Consider the following 20,516-nt stretch of genomic DNA (forward strand, 5'->3'; position numbering starts at 1 on the left):
TGTATACTAACAACATCCAGGACAGGAAGCTGACAGTATTCTGCTTCCATAGTAAACTGGATATTCTTATGTATTGAATATAAGTATATTAGAAGTTCTTGAAGGAGTTGTCTCCCATACTGTCAAATCATAAAGATGTCATCAACATAAAGACACTCCAAATACTAACCTATGACTAATCGACAAGCCTAGCCAATCAGAGAACAGGAAATAGTGGTTATCACATACATATCAATACCAGTTTTTATTGTATATACCTGTATATGTCTCACCAAATCTGTAACATATGCATTGGTTCCAAAAAATATTCTTGTTCTGGCCATATTGGAACTAATTCCAACATCGAAGTGGTCGAGAGCTGCTTTCGGATGCTTTCACTCTGTATTTTTTTTTTTTTTTTTTTTAATAGTAATTGCACACATTATTAGCTCGCTTACTACGTTCGGGTTTTTGGAGAAGAGTTTGACCAATGACAGGAAACTCACCTACGTTGAGTTGATTTTGAGTTTAACGTCCTTTCAGTAGCGAGGATATATGAGACGGGACCTACTGATTAATGTGGAATCCGAACCACATGAGCTCCCGCCAAGAATCGAACCCGGGTCTCCCAAAGGTCCCCTACGTGTAGCTATGCAAGTAACATTCGTATAGTCAGTCTTCCTTTCGTCTAGTTCTTGGCGGATGTTTTTATACTGGTGTGAATTGGTATCCCTTTGGATGTAATTTGAAACAATGTTCTAATGTTAGTAGATTCACAGTATAAAAACTACGTATAAATTGACAAAGTGATTGCACGAAACCAATACAGACTATTTGTCAACATTTAAAGATATGCAAATAATTATATACCTTACTGCAATAAAAAATATGGTTGTTTATGAACCTCTCGTAATGCTGAAGGATTCTGATTACTTCTCGATGAATTAAGGAAAAAAAAGCAGGGCGTAAATTTTGTACACAAATTTGCTAAACTACATGACAGAAATTTCAAGACGAGTCTTACACGAAATTAAATAGACAAGAAAACCTCATTATTTTGTCTCGTGAGTAACACCAATAATATATATAACAGCTAAACAAAATAATTTGTCCGAATTAGGAAGGTGGAAATGAAACACACTTGCTTGATATCTAGGGTAGGTTTATTCATTGGAAGTTATTACTTGAGGAAAACTTGTTTTTCCATTCAGGTCTTATAGTCAGTATAACGTGTAATTGGTACGAGTATAATAAGTAGGCACATTGTTATTTATTGTTATGAAAGAGGTATAAAATGGAGGATTCTATACACTCGTGATACACGTTATAAAAATGGACGACGACTACTATGATTTAAAACTATTTTGCTGTCCATATGTTTACTGTCCAAAATGAATAGGAATGTGAGTAACAAAATCACTTTTAGATGAATAGCTTGTTTTACATATTTTGCAATGGAATATGCCATCACGTCTATGGGTAATTTGGACGTGAGTCTTTAAATTATGCTTATAAGCAAAACATCTTCCACATGTTTCACAAACAAATGGTTTCTCTCCCGTATGCTTACGAATATGTCGCTGATACTGCGAATGAAAACCAAAACTTTTGCTGCAGTGTTGGCAACGGTATCCATTCCCCGAAACATCTTCCCGACTCTCAGTTGCTCCCGCAGTTGATCTGTAAGTAAAACAAAATATTCTTCATATATGCAGATCGGTTTTCAAATTATATACAACTTAGTTTATCCTTCAAAATTATCACGCCAGTCCAATAATATTATGACTTTTAACTCTTCGAAAGAACGAAATAATAATAATTCTTTTTTTAAGAATCCATTAAAAAGAAGGAAACAGACTACGTATAACGTGTACTTGGTACGAATAAGCGGATTCATGAAAGTTTACATTATTTGCTGTTATGAGAGACGAATAAAATGAAGGATTCTTCTTGTGATATAGATGGAAAAACAGACGACGGTTATTCAAGATACCAGATGCTTAGCTAAGAAGGAGAAGGAAGGAAATGTTATGAAGAATGATAAACAGAACAACCGTGGTAACTAGGAAGGAGAGATAGTTGTGTCTGTTAATTAAATTATCAGAAGTACGATGCCATGGATATAACCGCATGAGTAGAGATCTGCACATCCGGAAGTACTGGCTTGTTATGAACATTTCAGGAAGTTCAGATCTTTGATTATTAAGAAGCGACATTCAATGGAAAAGCACTTGAAGTTCGAGGCTGTTTTCCGTATGTCTAATACACAGTTATAATGAGTTTTAGTTACTAAAATTGTACGAGGTGTGCATTTTAAGTACCGTTTTGAAATTTGGCCGCTGCGGCGCTGTAGTCGACATCCCGTGCATGTGCGCTGTGTACTTATACTGTTTGTAAGCCACAGACATCATTACAGAAACATTTAATTGTGTTTGAATGTAAAATACCTCCGCCGATTAAGAATCCCGCCGACTGTGAAATATGCGATGTCATTCGTTTTTTTAGTACTAAAGGCGTGAGAACGGCTGAAATTCATCGTAAGATTAGTGAAGCGTAGGGAGAAAACATTATGAGCGATCGAATGGTACGGAAATGCGTTAGAGCTTTTACAGATGGATGCACGAATGTTCATTATGAGGAGCGAATTGTGCGACCTTCTGTCATCATTGAAGACTTGGTGCAGAAAGCTGACGAATAGTGAAAGAGAACAGATGCTTTACGATTTCGTCGTTATCTGATAAATTTCCTTACATTCCAAGAATTGCTTTTGAAAAAGCATCTGGGTGGTCCGACAACGATGAAGATGTCAAAATGGCGGTGTTAAAGTGGTTGTCAAATCAGCGGAAGACTTCTACGAGGATGGTATTCAAAAGCTTGTTGTACGATAGGATAAGTGCCTTAACATTGTTGGAAACTAAGGAAAGTAAAGTATAATCTTGCATGTAACAATAAAATTGTTACGAAAAATATACTTTATTAATATTATTTCAAAACAGAACTTAAAACCACGTCTCGTATGTACATAAAATATTTTACATTTACATTTCTTATTTAAAATATTACTTATACCGCAAATCGCGATTTAACGGACTTCCGATTTTCCGACACACTTTCATCCCTAATACTCCGTTAAATGGTATTTGTGTATTTATTATACTACCTTGAACATTTTAGAAGATTAATTATAATTAACTATATACAGACTAATGCAATGCTAGGGAAGGTCTCGCGTTTAATACAAACATTTTCTAAATGTTCAACTCCTTACATTGGGAATGAAGTATTATTCTCCAGAATTCGAAAATAAAATTTTTCATATCTCGTAAATCTCATTAAAGTCACCACGAATTTTTTCATGACATTATTGTTTTGTAGTATACACTTTATGACATAAAATTCTGTACAACCATACTGAAATTAAAGAACAATGTCAGCTTATTTTTTTTTACAAAAAGAATTAGTCTAAATAAAAATAGTAAAACAATCAGAAGAAGCTTAGATATTTATGATTTACTCAACGGTACATGGATATATCTAAATGTTCATCATAAAATACTGCTTTATCATGGGTAAAGAACGAGTGCGTATTCAGTAACTAGCTGATGATCACAGAGCCCACAATTTGTTTACTTCGTTCAATACTATTAATATCCTATTGGCTAATGTAGGACACGTTTCTACTGAAAGCTGCATTAGAACTATGGAACATGGAGGAATCCATGGCCCTCCAGAACGTTAGCAGAAGGTCGTCGATGCTAAGGGGGACTATCTTTGATCTTCCAGGTACGTCTTAGGTGGCATGTCGATGTTCGAAAATGGCGGGTGAAAAAGCGACAGAACTTTCTTGGTTACTTTTATACCACGCAAATCGTACTATGAATGTGCAACAGTGAGAATTGATAACTGGAAACACGTGATATCGTTCGTTCAATTTATTTTAAACGACGGGCCGAGTTTATGTGTGGTGGATGCGCATACAAACGAATGATCTGCAATATGTCACTCAAACCGTATAGCGGCAACTCTGTGATACTGTGGGGCCGCAATTTCCCGGTTTTCTGTTGGTTCTATGCTGACGCATACGAGTCACGTCCCCTCTCGTGAATACGTCGCAGTGTTAATGGAGTTGACTATATTTCAACTTTCCCGTTTCTAGGGACTCACTGTGAAAGTTTAGGGATCAGCCAAGACATCTAGCAACAGATGTAAGAACTCGGTATCAACAGTTATTACGCATGGTGTATGTAAAAAGGCCAACTGTTCACAATTAAATAACTTTAAAAAAAAAAAGTTCTTCAAGGTATTTTTAAGCATTCTTCAAGAATTAGTGTATCTATGAAACCCAAATATATTGTGCAAGCAGAAATAAGCATAAATCCTACAAATAATAGTATCATCTGTAATTTTCAAGGAACATTATAGGTATCCGTATGTAGTGTATACTCATGAACTACTTTTATTTACGATTTTCCATTTTAGAATTTGAAAATATTATTGACATACAATAACAATACTAATAATGCACACGTACTTTACAATATCGTGAACTGTTTTCGATGCATAATTAATTCCAAAGGTGACTTGTAAAAGGGGATCGCTGAAATTTCCATACACAGAACTTAAGTGTTCATGTGTAGTTTGCACTGTTGTAGCTGAGAACCTGCGTGGGTTAAAGACAATACGAAACAGCGCTATTACCAATTTCTCCCCGAGGAAATTTCAATGCACAAGCGGTGCAAAGTAGTACTGTGAAAACATTGGTAATAGACATTGAGCATGATATGACCGCGGGTAAATTTTTCCTTCGGGCTCTCCCACAAATCATCACTAATCGAAACATCGCAATGCAAGAAACCAGTAACTTCCAACTCCTGGTTTTTATGGTCTCAGGATGGAACTTTCATCTCTGGTGTGTGGGGTCCCTGGTTCGATTCCAGCTCGCGCCAAGTTAGCTTTATGGTGGGCAGACACTGTATGCGTGAATTTTCTCGGAGTTCTCCCGCAGTGGCGTCATTTTGATACAGCATGTAGGGCAATCAGCCTCCCTTGAGTTTGAGAGGTCCATACTTTTTAATCAATTGTATATTTAAATAGTAATGAAACCCATGCAATTCATGCATTTTCCTAATTGTAGAATCCAATACATGGAAACAAAAGTAATACTTGAACAAGAAAGTCATTTAAAAATGAAAAAAAAAAAACTTCCGATTCCTTCCCCTAAAAACAACTTTCTATGAGGGTAAGGCTCTATCCCAAACAAATCTATCATTATTATTATTATTATTATTATTATTATTATTATTATTATTATTATTATTATTATACATATCTCGTCTGGAGATTTATGACATATATATGTAGAACGAGATGAAGATCTTGAGGTGTGTGATGAAGCTTTGTCGACTATATTGATCTCGTTTCTGCACATTTCTGGTAGCTCCTGCTCGTAGATCAGTCTCAGGATTTCCTCCTGGTAATACTGCGAGTTAGTTTTGCAGTTCTTCACCCTGCGAATCTTTCGTTTGCCTCAGTGACAATAACCGTCAACCACTATGAACCCTTTCAGGAAAATGTCTGCATTCCCTGATCCATTTTGTCAAGCACTTTGCGCCTTTGCCTCTGTACATGATGGCTCAAACACCCGCGCCTCATGGAATGTAGCAATGCATCACCAACTCTGGTTTATTAGATCCCACTCACACAGCTTCCACCGCCATCCAGAATTACACCTACCTTACCGTCGGTGGGCATCGGTAAGGTGATGGCGAATTAAGGAGAATATATCGTTCTGTTTTCTTTTTCCTCCTTTTTATGTCTATCTTAATGACTACAGATTAATTTATTTATTTATCTATAATAGTGGAACGTTGACATTAGAGAGTGAGGCACTATCTTTGTTTCTAATAAATTATAATGACCTGTCTGAAGTTTTTTTTTCTTTTTTGGTACTCCTTCAAAAAAGTTTGCCCATCACTGACTTAGGTTATAATATTTTACTCTTCCTACGCAAAGTACTATTATTACAGTACAAAGATTAATATATAATATTTTCTTACATATTAGCCACATTCAAAGAGATTTTAGAATGCCAAAAACAGACAAAAACAGCAGGAAAGAAAACCTTATCTATTTTTTAATGCTTTAAGATCTTAACAGGAAATCGTCACAATTGGTATGCATTGCGCATTATTATTACATGTTTACAAGTATAACAGAACTTACTCTAGTTTGTTGAATATCTATGCACAAACATGTGACTGTGTAAATACTTTTCAGATTCAAATCTTCTGCCACATTCTTTACAACAAAATGGCCTCCGCGGATCGTGAACATCTTTTACATGATTATTCAAAGTATACTTCCGTGTGAAAGCTGCTCCACACGTTTGGCAAACAAATGGTTTTTCGCCTGTATGAACTCGTATATGAAGTTCATACTTTGAACGAAAACCAAAAATTTTGAAGCAGTACTGGCACCTGTATCCATTCTGTGGAGACGCTTCAATGTTTTCAGTTCTTCCTGTTGTTGCATTTGACCTGTAAGTAAAGCAAATATTTTTTTTTGCCTCGTACACCAACAATTTTAGCATATACTATATTCTTGTATAACATATCACATGCATAGTATTTTCCATCACGAATGGGAATTTTTCCATAAAACAAAGCAAAATAAAAGTTAAATCCATAGTTTACATAGCATTAAACTATGATCAACAACTCGAAATAGTACTGATATAGTGGAAGGGACAGGACGGTATCCTTGCGGAGTTAGTACAATATTTCTCGTCTGTTCTCTAAGTCAAAACACAGAAACAAGTGAATTTTGTTTCAATGTGAAACTATTGTAGACTTCCAAACTATGGGAATTTAATATTCAAATTCGAAGTAGTACCTCTACAGCTACAGGTTGGAACAGATTAATAAGATCAAAGGCAGAACCTGTTCCTCAGACTTTTAATTCACATCAAAAAGCCTTTACTCGCTATGCCTTACTGTTTCTGTTCTATCGTAATAAAGGTTGAAACTGGAAATCGTTAATTTGAACCACTTCTGATTTGAATATGTGCTTAAGAGAAGATATAAAGCTAGTCTTGGGAAACTGAATCGATTCCAAAAACTGCATTTCAATATTTCTTACCGTGTTTGCTCTACGGGATCAGTATTGAAACCGAAAGTAGAAGTAAATTACAACCACTCCTGGTTTCGGTAGAATGATGCTGGATACGATGGTACGTTTTCGTGACAACTGAATCGATTACACAAAACCGCTTGTCGCTGTCGCTTCTACCATTTTTGTTATATGGCGATAAATGTCGAAATAGGAAATGGTTGATTTGAACCACTTCTTGCTTGAATAGAGGATTAATGGAGGAGGCAGAACCTATTCTTGGAAAGCTGAATCAATTTTAAAAAGAAAACTGCATCTCGATCTCACTCATCACTTTTGCTCTATGGAAATCAGTATTGAAATCGGTAGTGGTAGTAAGTTTTAACTATTTCTGTTTTTGTAGAGTGTTGCGGGTTGTGATGGTGTATTTTCTTAACATTGTGAATCGCTTCCAGAAAACCACTTATCACTATCTAATAACATTTTGTTCTATGGCTAAATGTTGAATAGTTTATTTTAATCACTTCCTGTTTGAATAGAGGGTCGACGAAGGAAATGGAACCTATTCTTCTTGAAATGCTGAATCAATTCCAGAAAACTGCATCTCGATATCTCTTATCGTTTTTACTCTGAAAATCAGCATTGAAATCGGGTAAAATAGCCAATTTCAGACACTTCCGGTTTTGGTAATGTGTTCAGGATAACACTTGGTAGATGTCTTTAGACGCTGAATCGGTTACAAAAAAAAAAAAAAAAAATCTCGCTATCGGTTACCGCTTTCGTCTTATGGTAATAAAACAGTAACGTACTCACGAATTTATTTCAGGGGGGGTCCAACTCAATATGAGGGTCTTTTATATTAAAATTCCTAAAATTACCCCTACAATTGGGCTAAATTTACACAGACCCCCAGGATCCACCCCCTGCGTACGTCCCTGGTAATAAACGTTGAAATCGAAAATGACTAATTTGAACCACTTCGAGATCGAATAGAGTTATCGGTGGATGGAATCTACCCTTGGGACGCTGAATCAACTGCACGAAAAAATCTCGGTATCTCTTGCCGTTTTTGCTCTGATATCTGTCGACAGACGGACGGACAAAACCGTTCTATAAGACTTCCAAGACTTATGCACAGCATAGTTTAGAAGTCTAAAAGGGGCCTTGATGGTCAAATAGTTAGCAGTCTTCCCTACTATACGCAAAACCCAGATTTGATTCAAGATCAAACTGATGCTCAGATTTCTCTTTAACCAGTCGATGCTGAAAAAGATACCTAAGTAGATATGGGCAACCACGATACGATGAACTTGTGATAGCCGTTAGTACCGACTGGGTTCTACTGTTGGGGTGGACTGCTTACCACGAGTTTTAGTACATTTTTCTGGAAGTGTTTAAATTTAAAACTCGTAGAAATTTGATCACAGCTTGTAAATTATTTTCTCTTATAATAATGAGAAGATTCGACGCTGAATTGTTCTGTCCAGAATATGAATGCGAACCTTTTTTTTTTATTTGTGATTTTTATCACTCATTATCTTTTCGCACGTTTTGACGCGTTGAATATCTACGTAATCTTCATTTTTTCTTAGCCCACTGATTTCCATGGGGAATTATTTTTCCATTTCTTTGGAATGAACTGCAATCATAATGGTTTGATTTTACTGACTTCATCAAATCTACAAAACGTTACTAACTTTCAGAGAATTAAACGTTTTTATACATAATTTTAGTATTTAATAATCAAATTTAACGTACTAATAGTCAATGTACAGTAGAACCCCTCTAAACCGTCACCTTTGGAATTGGGGCGGGGGTATGGTCGGAATGCAAAAAAGGTTGGATTATCAGAAAATACAGAAAAACAAACGAACAGTAATCACTCAAAATTGCACAGTACAGTATAGAAAACACGCACAACGAAAGAAATGATACCAGAGATGATGGAGCACTAAAACGCAGAAGCGGTAACAGCAAGTAAACAACCATGCCGCGATGGCAGTAAACGACAATGGGCCTCGTGAGTCACCGACGAGTCGGCACAAGTTTGGCTCGAGCACGATCGGATCAACCGGAGTAGCGGACCAGCCGAGGGCGGAAGAGAGGGGTTCTACTGTATATGCCTATAATCAGGGACATCGCAAAGGGGAGGAGGAGGGGGAAATGTTCCTACCGAAATGTTGGTCAAGGACAAAAGTGGGAAGGGGTTAAAAGAAAAAGTGAGAAAAGAAGGGAAGCAGAATACATAGATAATAATCATCCTAATCAAATGTACTCTCATATTTAATATTACGATAGTAGACTGGAATTTAATAAACATAGGACGAGTTTCTCTACGCACGTAGATTAAGTAGTTATTTCGAAACAAATAGGTACTTAATCGGGAGTAGAATGCAGTTGCGCTACTTAGAGTGCTGGCAATTACTCTAATTAAATCGACTACTTCACGGATAACATTTACGCTAGGACTATTCTAGGACAAAGTAAATTCAAAATCCCGAGTAAGCGTGAATTCCTGCCAGACAGGCCCATTGTGGAGAGGTTGAGACAGTTCAGGCGGTTCAGTTGAGACTGAATATGCCATATTTCATCATCTGTTACAATGCTTGACATGAATCCTGGATCTACATCAGCTCCTTGTTTCATGTTTCTGTACTGTTCAACTCTGTGCCACACACACTCAGTGACAAACAAAACTTTGCAAAGAGCCCACAGACGTTGAAATTGCTCAAATTTACAGTTAGAATGAGATGGACAGTGGACTCTGGAATTCCACTGAGATTTTCGATGAACCTTGCAGACGAACAACGACCGTTATATTACACAATCTTTGCCACTGCGGGTGTTTTTGTCAGTTTGCAGTCACTGGTGCTTATGGTCGTGGATTATCTTCAATGCTCTCTCGGCCACCATGAAATCTTGCATACCACTTAAGCACGTTCTTACGGCTCACTGTCTCACTACCGTAAACAGTTTGAATAATCTGAAACGCCTCTGTTGCACTTTTATCCACTTTGAAACAGACTTTAATCCATTTCTACCTTTCCGACCGACGTACAGGAGTCATAAAATCCGCATGTATCAATCGTCACCGTCACTGTCAACATTTTGCAACTTTGTAAGAAAATAGTCGAAATGTGTCGCTACGTAATACATATACTTTCCCATACATAGCGCTAGTGGTTCCGTGAGAAAAAAAACATCAACTTTCCCACTAGACTAGTGATGAGCAAATGCAAGACCAAGACCAAGACCCGTGTGGTCCCGATCTTGCACATCCAGTCTTGGTCTTGGTCTTGCACTGCAACCCTTGGTCTTGGTCTTGCTTGCAAGAGTTTTGCAAGTTTTGCATTAAGAAATCTTATGCTTTTCATACGTAAATTTTAACAGACTATATGGGATAATAAATTCTACAATGCGCCAATAGTAACGGAAATACAAGGTATGTTTCTAAATACAATATAGTTTACCTTCGCGTAAGTATGATGATAGTGCACAACATAGGCGATGACCCCCTTTTTTTTCAATTGGTGCCCACGCTTTGCTACTTATAAGATAAATCTCAACGTTTCGTAATCTTTATATATATATATATATATATATATATATATATATATATATATATAACAGATCCAATACTCGACTGGTTCTCAAACTTGAGAGGCTACTCCTGAAACACATGAAAGAAAATCAAGACGGCACGGATTACTGAAATACCAGTTTGTTTTTTTTTTAATTCGATTAGCTAATCTTTGTTGAGTTGAGTTGATTTTAGTTTAGCGTCCCGTTCAGCAGCGAGGCTATATGTACCGTGTCATGCGAAAACGAACTAAGCGCCACTTTCATACTTTTGAGAAAATTACGTTTAAAGGTTGATGTCCAGCATTAGTGTAGCCGTAATCAAAAGTGAAATTATGTTTCTTTTTTTTGGAAAGGTGTTGGTTTCCCTCTCTTTTCGATTGTGCAAAACGTTCTAATGCTTATCAGGAACCAATCGCCGCATTTACGTGGATTTTCAAAATTTGGCGCTTAGTTCACTTTTGCATAACACGGTACATATGAGACGTGGACCTACTGATGGAATCCAAACCACATGAGCTCCCGCCGGGAATCGAATCCGGGTCTCCCACGCCAAAGGCGCGTACGCTAACCGCTTAGCCACGAAGGAGCTCAAGCTAATCTTTGTATTGAACAAACTTCCAATTAAATATTGAGATTCTGTTTACTGATTCTATGTACTCTATGGCGCAGAAACATGGACATTATGCAAAAGCGATGAAAAAATTGGAAGCTTTCGAAACGTAGGCATGGAGAAAAAAGGAGAGAATTAGCTTGGTTGAACGGAAAACGAATCAGGTGTTACAAATAGTAGCAGTAGGGGAGAAAAAATAATTTTAAATATAATTAACAGGAGAAAGAAGAACTAGTTTGGACATTGGCTGATGAGGAACTGTATTATGAGGGACGTGTTAGAGGGTATGGTGAAATGAAAGAGGGAAAGGTAAAAGAGACTGTAGTTCAAGGAAGGTAATAAAACAGAAAATTGCTAAGTCAAGATGAAGAGACTAGCTGGGGACCACAGTACATCGAAGTTTCTCAGTAGGAGTAAGTGACCTGCCAATAATGACAGAATAGCTATGATGATGATGGTGATGATGATATGGTTAGCAATATTAGTCAAAGAAGAGAAAAAAATAAAAACAATATTCATTATAATCAAACCAGGTTTAAAGAAATCTTCAATAGTTTGAGTTTACTGCTGCTTTAATGGAAATAGTTCCTGCGCTTCGTTCCTATGCACTGATAAAAGATGTTTTTACAGTTTTGAAGTGTTTCTGTTTTTCATTTTTATTGCCACTTTATTCTTCGATTGTTTGCATAGTTTGAATAACTCATAGCCAGGGCTGGATTAACCCATTTGGAGGCCCGGGGCTAGAAAAAATATGTGGACCCTAGTGACTTCACCTAATACATTTCCGTGAAAGTACAGTACGAGAGTTAAGTGAATATATTTCATATTTTTGGTCATATTTTATTTTATGATGATCATTGTATCTCCATGATTCTTATTAGATAGCCAGTTGATATTTTGATCAGAATCGAGGCCCCTGTCCACCTGGAGGCCCGGGGCTATAGCCCCCCTAATCCTCTTAATCCGGCCCTGCTCCTAGGGATACTCTCCACTTCCCGCAACAACTTCGAAGTACGCATGAAATTTACTTTTTGCGCTCGCCACTTGCGATTTTTATTTTGCAAATTCCTTCTTACTGGACGTTTGTGGAGTTTCGTCAGCAGACTGCCTGAGGCAAAGCAGTGAGTAGACAAACTTTACGAGCTCGAAGGTCAAAAGGTTTACAGGGCGGCTATTTGAAGCGATCGCAACGCGTTTTTATTGCTCAGGCGTACGCTTGAAATACGCTCGCGATAGCAATAAAAACGCGGAGAAAACGTCAGCTCGAGCGTATTTGGTGCGTTTCGGAACAATAGACCGCCTGCTCTTTAAAAGATGTCAAAATGAAGGAAAAAAGGAAAGACGTGTTGCCAGGCAAGGGGATTTTAACAAGAAACAGCTGCTTTGAAGATGCTTTGTGCAGAGTACTGGAACTCTGCTATTATAGACATGGGCTTGGGAAGAAAGACCTGGAAACCCTGACTGGCTTACAGTATGATTTATAACTCTGGCAAAAGTAAAGTTAACAAATAGCCACCTTGGTTGCGTTATCTCTTGGAGGTAACGTTTCGAAAACGCATTCGCAAATAGCCACAGACTTAAGTGTGTTGCAGATAAAAGACACGTAGAATAGTGTCCTATTTCCCGATAAGTAATCCTCATTGTTTAAAAACGCAGGAATGCATCGTAATCCGGCACCAATGACACATTTCTTTGTGTGCAACATGCTTTGATTAGAATGACACCTGTGTGGCTTGAAAACGAGTAATAACTACAGAAAACGCGAACAACCGATTCAGAAAACGACATACTGTAGCTATATGCTATAGGGACAGATCGACTCACACGGATTGCATGAACTATTGGGAACACACTCACTCCAGCGGCATTTTCACTGAAGCCAAGCGATTCAAGTGAAAGATGTAATGATTTTCCCCTTTTTACATCCTGTAAGGAAAATTCAAGTAGTACCGGTATTTGTACAAGGCTCTTGCGCAAGAGTCTTGGTCTTGGTCTTGCAGTTTTTGCAAGAGTCTTACATGCAACACCAAGAGCAAGACTCTTGCACTACACTAGACAGACTGAATTTTTTTATTGAGAAATATATGACTTACCATCATGTCAACATTTTTCGCGGTTAGAAAACCATCGACCTATCGGAAATAAAATTTGTGCTCAACTGGTTAACGTGCGTGTTTTTTAGCATTTGGTCTAGGATTTGTTCATTAGAGATATGCCTACCTCGGACACAAACAAGAGTAGTGGCTTGAATTGTACTTAGAGTAACAAGCCTTCTCTCGCACAGACGTGGTGCTAAAAAGGGATATTAATCTCAACCAATCAAAAAGGTGTAAAGTGAAATCACTATAATATATTTATATATACTAGTATGAATCTTACATTCTTATAGTCACTTTATCTATTATTACAGTAATTATGTTCGTACTCTTTAGTGGTCATGAGAAACACTAAAGAATCACAGTTTTCTCTTAAGTATATACTTAATCACTTTCTTCTTCCTTTCCACCAATGTATTATGTATAATGTTTCCGAATCATCGTACTGTGTATTTCTTCTTCGTTTTACATTGTATTAATCAAATGAAGTATTTAGAGGTTTATGCAGTATAACACACAAGGTACATTGCCTTCAAACACTTTCGGAATACTTTCTTTGACACAAAATCAATGTAGACTATAATAGAAATTAATATAGAAATAACCTATGTCATATCTTCCTTTATAAGAGCTACTATTTATGTTATACTGAAGATATTCTCGAAATCATCAACTGTTTCCTCGAGTGTATGATAAGAAGAAATACCTACGAGAAAGTACATTTTTAAAGAGTATCTTAATAGTGCGTTTTTTCAAACATAACATTTCTGATGGCGAACACAAAACTCACATATGATCTTTGTATGTTGACCAATTCAGAATTCAATGTCGTCGTCACTAAAACGCCATATCACAGTTGTTGTTATAATTGTCCAAGGAAGGAAGGAAGAAAAATGTGACTCAGGGTTATGGATCATTAACATTACCGAACTTCAGAAACAACTACACTCGTCCTCATTACTATATATCGAATAGTAGAGTTGATTCCGGAAATTTGTTGAAGTTGTCTCCAACATCCCTTATGGGGCGTTTACACTTAGTCGATTTGCGTTCGATTCAGTTGAATTGACGTCACTTTCAACTTAATCGACCGTGTAAACGGGACTTCAACTTAATCGCTTGTTGATCGAAGGCGACTGATCGACTGGCAACTGAATTGAAAGACGTTCTATTTTCTGTGGTTGAAATAATTGAACACATTCATCGATCTGATTCGGCCTAGTTGCTTCGATTTAGTGGCAAATGCAGCGAGTCGATTTAGTCGTGCGACTAAATCGACCAAGTGTAAACGCCCCATTACATAGGGAATATGCATAAACCTGTTTTCTCACGGCATGTGTGATGCAAAGAATTAAAATTCTATATTTGAAATATTAAAGAGTGTATTTATTAAAATGTAGTACCTCGTACACATAAAAGGCAGAATAAAAACTAATGCAATTATTGAAATATAGAAGCCAATGAACAAACAAGTTTGTGAGCTTTTCATTGTGTCAACATGCAACTCCAATGGCTCCGCGTAGAAAGTAACAGAAAGCGTATGCGTACAATATGAGACATGAAAAGGGCACATATATGTCTGCAATAGTTAAACAAATCCATGATATGAACGTGGAAAAATTTGTCACAAACACCTGGATTATAAGTGCAAAGACATTTAAACCAGCTAGAAATCCATGAATGACGTTTGAAGAAAATGAAATAAAACACCTCAGAAGTTGTTCAGGCAATGTTATTCATTTTTTAAAGCATACTCCTAATCATTACCGGCGTCTTGACCATAGTCCATCACGTATGAGAGATGACTTGGCGAGCAAACTATCCGGGGAAGAGGAACGAAGAAAGAGCCCTAAAATCTGTATCTTAAATACCAATCCGGTACTTGCCTGGTGAGAATGAGGAAAATCCAGGAAACACGATAGCTGGCCTGAAAAGGCTGTTACACCTTTTCGACCAAGTTAACCCGTTTGGAATCGAACCGTTCGAACCAGAGGCGAGAGCATTAGCAACTACGCTACACGGGACCGCTTTTAGAAAATTTAATGGGGCAGGAGTCTCCGCAAGACGAACTTTATACAGGACAACAACTACTTGAATGATTATGCATTGAACGCTGCGACTGAAACACATCCACGTCTGGTTTATCATGAATCTGCAAATAATTTCGTATAAGCGATGAAATTATCAGCATTTACACCGACCTCGTAAAATGTGGTGTGTGCCACATGAAGTTACACCAAACCAACCTCGACGTTTCCCATTGCTATGTTCTACATTGCTATTCCGTAACGCAATAGGGACTTTTCTATATAAACTTTCAACTACGATGTAAACTGAATGTTGTATACCCACTACACACTGTCATGGGAATTACTGAAGACAGAGAAGCCGCCACTACACGCTTAAAAGCCATTATTGCATAAAATAATAATAAGTTGTGTTTTCTGTACAATATCCGAAAATGTCTAGTATTATCTGCTACCAGTGATCAAACCGATTAACGTACATACATATTGTGCTCAGCTACAGCGAGTTAAGGGTATATACCGGCAAAGGATGACTAGTCCCAAGAGAACAGGCACTCAGTATTTACAAGGGTCGTTCAGGGTTGACCGGGACTTTTATTTCTTCAGAGGAAACAGATTGCACACGAAGCAAAAACTATGTCAGCTTTTCAAAGTATTCTCCGTGCGCGTCGAGGCACCGTTGCCATGTTGTGGCAGCTCCCTGATTCCTTTGGCGTAGAAAGAACTTGATTGTTGTTGTAGCCATTGGAGGACATCATTCCGCAGTGCTTCATCTGTCGTGAATTTCTTCCCTCCCATATGGTCTTTAAGGGGTGCAAACAAATTATAATCACTGGGGGTAAAATCTGGACTGTAGAGGGGATGGGGCAGAACTTCCCAGCGCATTTCGGCCAGAGTTGTTGTCAAATTGGCTGTGTGAGGGCGGGTCATGGAGAAGAATGACATTTCCAGACAACAACCCAGGTCTTTTCTTGCGAATGGACTTTCGTGCAGCACCACTCAACAATGTGGAGTAATACTGGGCATTAATTGTTCATCCTTTGTGCAGAAAATCGACATGGATAACATCCTTCATGTCCCAGAAGACACCCTTCATTTGTCACCAGCTCCCGTCCTTCGCGAAACTGTTCGTGACATCGTTTGTTCACCATAATGTGTTTGCAATCTTTTGAAAATCTCAGCTAGTTTACCCTTCTCCTTCACAAGAAATTTGATTACACACCGTTGCTGTATAACCACAGATAAACAGCTTGGCGCCATATTCGCTGCAACTGCTGCGCATGCGCCAAATACGTCATGCCAGGCGCTAGTTACTCGAGAAGGAATACATTACGTCACACGCAAGTTTCATCATGATTCGGCTATTCATCGATTATTTACGTATGAAAATCCCGGTTAACCTTGAACGACCCTTGTACAAGACAATGTTCGCCTTCACATGGTGCACATAATCCTAAAGATGATTTGAAGCCCTGGCTGAGGACTGCTTGTTACCGCACAATATTCTCCACAATCTCACCAACTATCAACTTTTCATGTCTCTGGATAACCACATAAGGAACAAGCAATTCAGGAATAAAAGCGATCTGGAGAACGAAGGGTTGGTCTTCTTCCTCTCCAAAGACAGCCTATCGAAAGGTCCATTGACCTGTTTGTATCTCGTTGGCAGAAGTTTATAGACTACACAAGTAATAATAATTTTCAATTAACTTAATCCATCATTGCGTTCAAGGTAAGTAAGTATGTTTTATTTCTATCTTCTTAATGTCCAGTGCATAAACTGCTTTGGCTAGCCGTTAAATGTGGTATTACTTATAGAATATTAAACAGTTATCAATAACATCACAAAAATATAATTATTCCAATTTCTTTCTAAAAGATAACATAACAACCAGTTTCAGAAAACTGTTAATTATGATCCTCGTAACATCCAACTAAACACTTTCTATACTGGAAGTGATAATCATAAAAACATTATAAATGTCGTGTCACAGAAACTTATATTTGAAAAGGCTGAATAATGTATGTAGAGAAGAAATGTTATGACCTGCTCAAGTGAGGGATGTACTGGTAAAGTAAATTTACCACTAATTAATTTTGCTGTCGATATGTTTAGTATCCCAAATGAACAGCAATGTGAGCATCAAAATCACTTTTAGATGAATAGCTTCTGTCACATATTTTGCAGTAGAATGCCTTATCAGGTCTATGCGTACTCCGTGTGTGAGAGGTTAAACTTTGCTTATAAGCAAAGCGTCTCCCACACGTTTCACAAACAAATGGTTTCTCTCCAGTGTGCTTACGAACATGCTGTTTATAGTGCGAATTAAAACCAAAAACTTTGCTACAGTACTGGCATTGGTATATATTGCCCGTAACATCTTCCTGACTCTCAGTTGCTCCCACAGTTGATCTGTAAATAAAGAAAAATATTCTTCATACATGTACGTCGTTTACCCACTTATACAAACCAATCAGTAAATGTATCAATTACCACACCAGAGTCAGTATAATATAATATGATAGGACACAAAGGAGCGAGGGACTTTTACAAAAATTAATTAAAAAAGAAAAGAAGAAACATATAGTAAATCTGTTAATTCACAGGAAGACTATGAATAACAACGCTGTCGAGAAGCATATATTCTGTGAAACTAGTCTTTAAATTTGATAGTGAAAGTTGGGGGAAAACTGTGTGGGCAGTCAAACGGAGTACCGTTGTATTTGTTATGGGTGCTACGGTGTTGTAGATAATTTTAAATATGAACCATACACCTATGAACACGTTATAAAAATTCATTTAACGTATTCCAAAAGAATTTGTCACAAACTTCGATTCTGTTTCGGCGATTTGAATTCAGATTTTCTGTAGGGTTAGTTTTGTAAACATAATACTACATACATCTTTCACGGTATTTTAACGTAAAAACAGATTTATGACTACGCCAATGGATAGAGACGCAATTTGTACTCAGTCATTGTACGACGGGAAAATCTTGTATTTAAGTCTGAGACAAACTCAGGTAGATGTGTATGTAACTTCAGCCATCAATATAACCACTGGAGAACCATAGCAGGTAACGCTGCTCAGATATTCACTTCAGCACCCCTTAAAGTGATAAAATAGCATTCTCAAGCTGACACGTCAAAGAAAATGAAAACAAATGAAGGAAAGATTCAACTCTCGTTTCCCTCTTGATTGCTTTTCGACCAAAAAAAAAAAAAAAAAAAAAAAAAAATACCAAATCAATTATCACACATTAATTCTACGGTTCTTTGCGATAATCCTCTTCAATGCTCGGCGGTCTGTCTCACTCATGCTTCGTTTCCCTTCATTATTTCTCTTCTCTGATGACTTCATATTAAGAGTTCTATATACTGTCTTCACCTTGGACACTATCACTCTCTAACTCTTACATGGCTATATGGTTAGCACATGCGAGAAGCCGGTAGGAACTCATGTGTTTCGGATCCCACGTTACGATGTAGGTCATAATTTTATAAAGCCTCGATGCTGAACGGGACGCTAAATACCAAATGAGCCAAAGCCAACCATTACTATCGATAACACATTGGTAGTTTTGAGTACACATCCCTTAACTAACAGTTCACAACTGTAAATAGAATTTATCTTGTTTGAAAATCATATATATATATATATATCAAATTATGTACTACAAATGTCTGACCTACTGTACAAGAATCAGTAGTACACCACCTTGTGTGCTACTCGCTATCATTTAATGCAAAGAAGTGCAGCCCAGTAACGTTTATTGCGATCAGCTTCTAAAGACAACCTGTTGAACCAAAGGGATGTTTACATTATTTTGACTAGAATGATATGTAGGACCTATTATAGGGTGCTGGCTTTAATGCGAGGCTGAGGAATTCAGAGTTGATTGGCAGGTTCCCCACCCCGTCACCAAGAAACGGTCACTCGACGGTCCTGGGCAGGGTTGCCAGTGCGTTGTCAAAAAATTCAGCTAATACTCACTTAATTCAAAGAGTTTATGCAATTATGCAATCCCTATCGAAGATTCCTGTATACGTGGACACACGCAAATTAGGCTGTGATAACAAATGCTTCAGTTTTTTTTCTCCCTCGCTTCTTCGTCGCACTGCACTTCGGTCTTCCTTATTACTTCTCTAGCTTCGATGTGTATAGTTTGCCCTCTCTTACGCTGTGAAGCCATTGCGAAATGAATAATAAGCAACAAAACCGCAACCACAACAGCACACAACATATAACCAACTCACACTAACTCATCAGAATGACATTCATGTGACAATTTTTTAACCCTGGCAACGCTGACATATAGAAGGAGGGTAAGGGAGTATTGCAAGAGTCCGACAGAAAAATTGTTCAAAATTTCCCCCTTTACCTCAGCCCCCGCTGGTAAACAAGCTAGCTCCCTATAATAGTTTGCATTCGAGCTTAGCGTTCCCTATACCAGAGGACCTTTAGTGATACGAGGGGCATGCCCAAAGTTTTAAGATACTCTTTGAAAAATTTTATTTATATAAAACCTTTTTCAATTTCTCAAAACAGTCCGCACAAACACCAATACACTTCTGCATTCTTAAAAACCACGAATCAAATCTATTGTATGGTCACGCACTGTCTTGATGAACAAGAAAGTGAGACAGTGGAGACTTTCGGTGGGCAGATCTCCAAGCATTAAAGACACTCGTAAGGCAATAAGTAACGTATCACTTTGCTGTCACTGTACGTCGATCACCTAACTATATAGTTGCCACACGGCCAGTCCTAGAGAAAAATATGCCACCATAAGTTTACCCATACTCCGTACACTTTCAACTTTCGAAAGTGATGTTTTCATTTTGAAAATACCATACTGTGAACTGCTGTTCTGATTCTGGATCATGGATGTAAATCCATGTTTTGTCATATAGCCTGTTGGTAACTGACAGGCTCAAACTAACCTACACTTCCAGCCCTCTGATTTTCAAACAAATAAACCTGCTACCTTGCAGCTATACCTTTCACCACTAGAGGGCATACGCTTTTAAACCTTAAGACGGTTTGGATATGTAGTACAGATATACTACACATGATGCTTTTAAACCTTTCGTAATCACCAGAGGATCTTTATG

The 20,516-nt window shown here is 37.6% G+C and overlaps 2 protein-coding genes across 20 annotated transcripts in view; both read right to left on the reverse strand.

Annotated features, from left to right (window-relative positions):
- LOC145680673 (uncharacterized) overlaps positions 1-20,516 on the reverse strand; it is a 613,323-nt gene that overhangs the window by 253,070 nt on the left and 339,737 nt on the right. The window lies entirely within an intron of this gene.
- The window catches only part of LOC145681319 (uncharacterized), a 47,738-nt gene that overhangs the window by 26,248 nt on the left and 974 nt on the right, over positions 1-20,516 (reverse strand). Inside the window, exons 2-3 of the mRNA XM_081752979.1 lie at positions 20,474-20,509; positions 19,929-19,980 (exon numbers count right to left, since the gene is read on the reverse strand). Coding sequence (XP_081609105.1) covers positions 19,929-19,980; positions 20,474-20,509 — 88 coding nt within the window. The remainder of the gene's footprint in view (positions 1-19,928; positions 19,981-20,473; positions 20,510-20,516) is intronic.

The sequence above is a fragment of the Thermobia domestica genome, chromosome 3 (genome assembly GCF_964235325.1).
Source record: "Thermobia domestica chromosome 3, izTheDome1.hap1.1, whole genome shotgun sequence".
NCBI classification, from domain to species: domain Eukaryota; kingdom Metazoa; phylum Arthropoda; class Insecta; order Zygentoma; family Lepismatidae; genus Thermobia; species Thermobia domestica.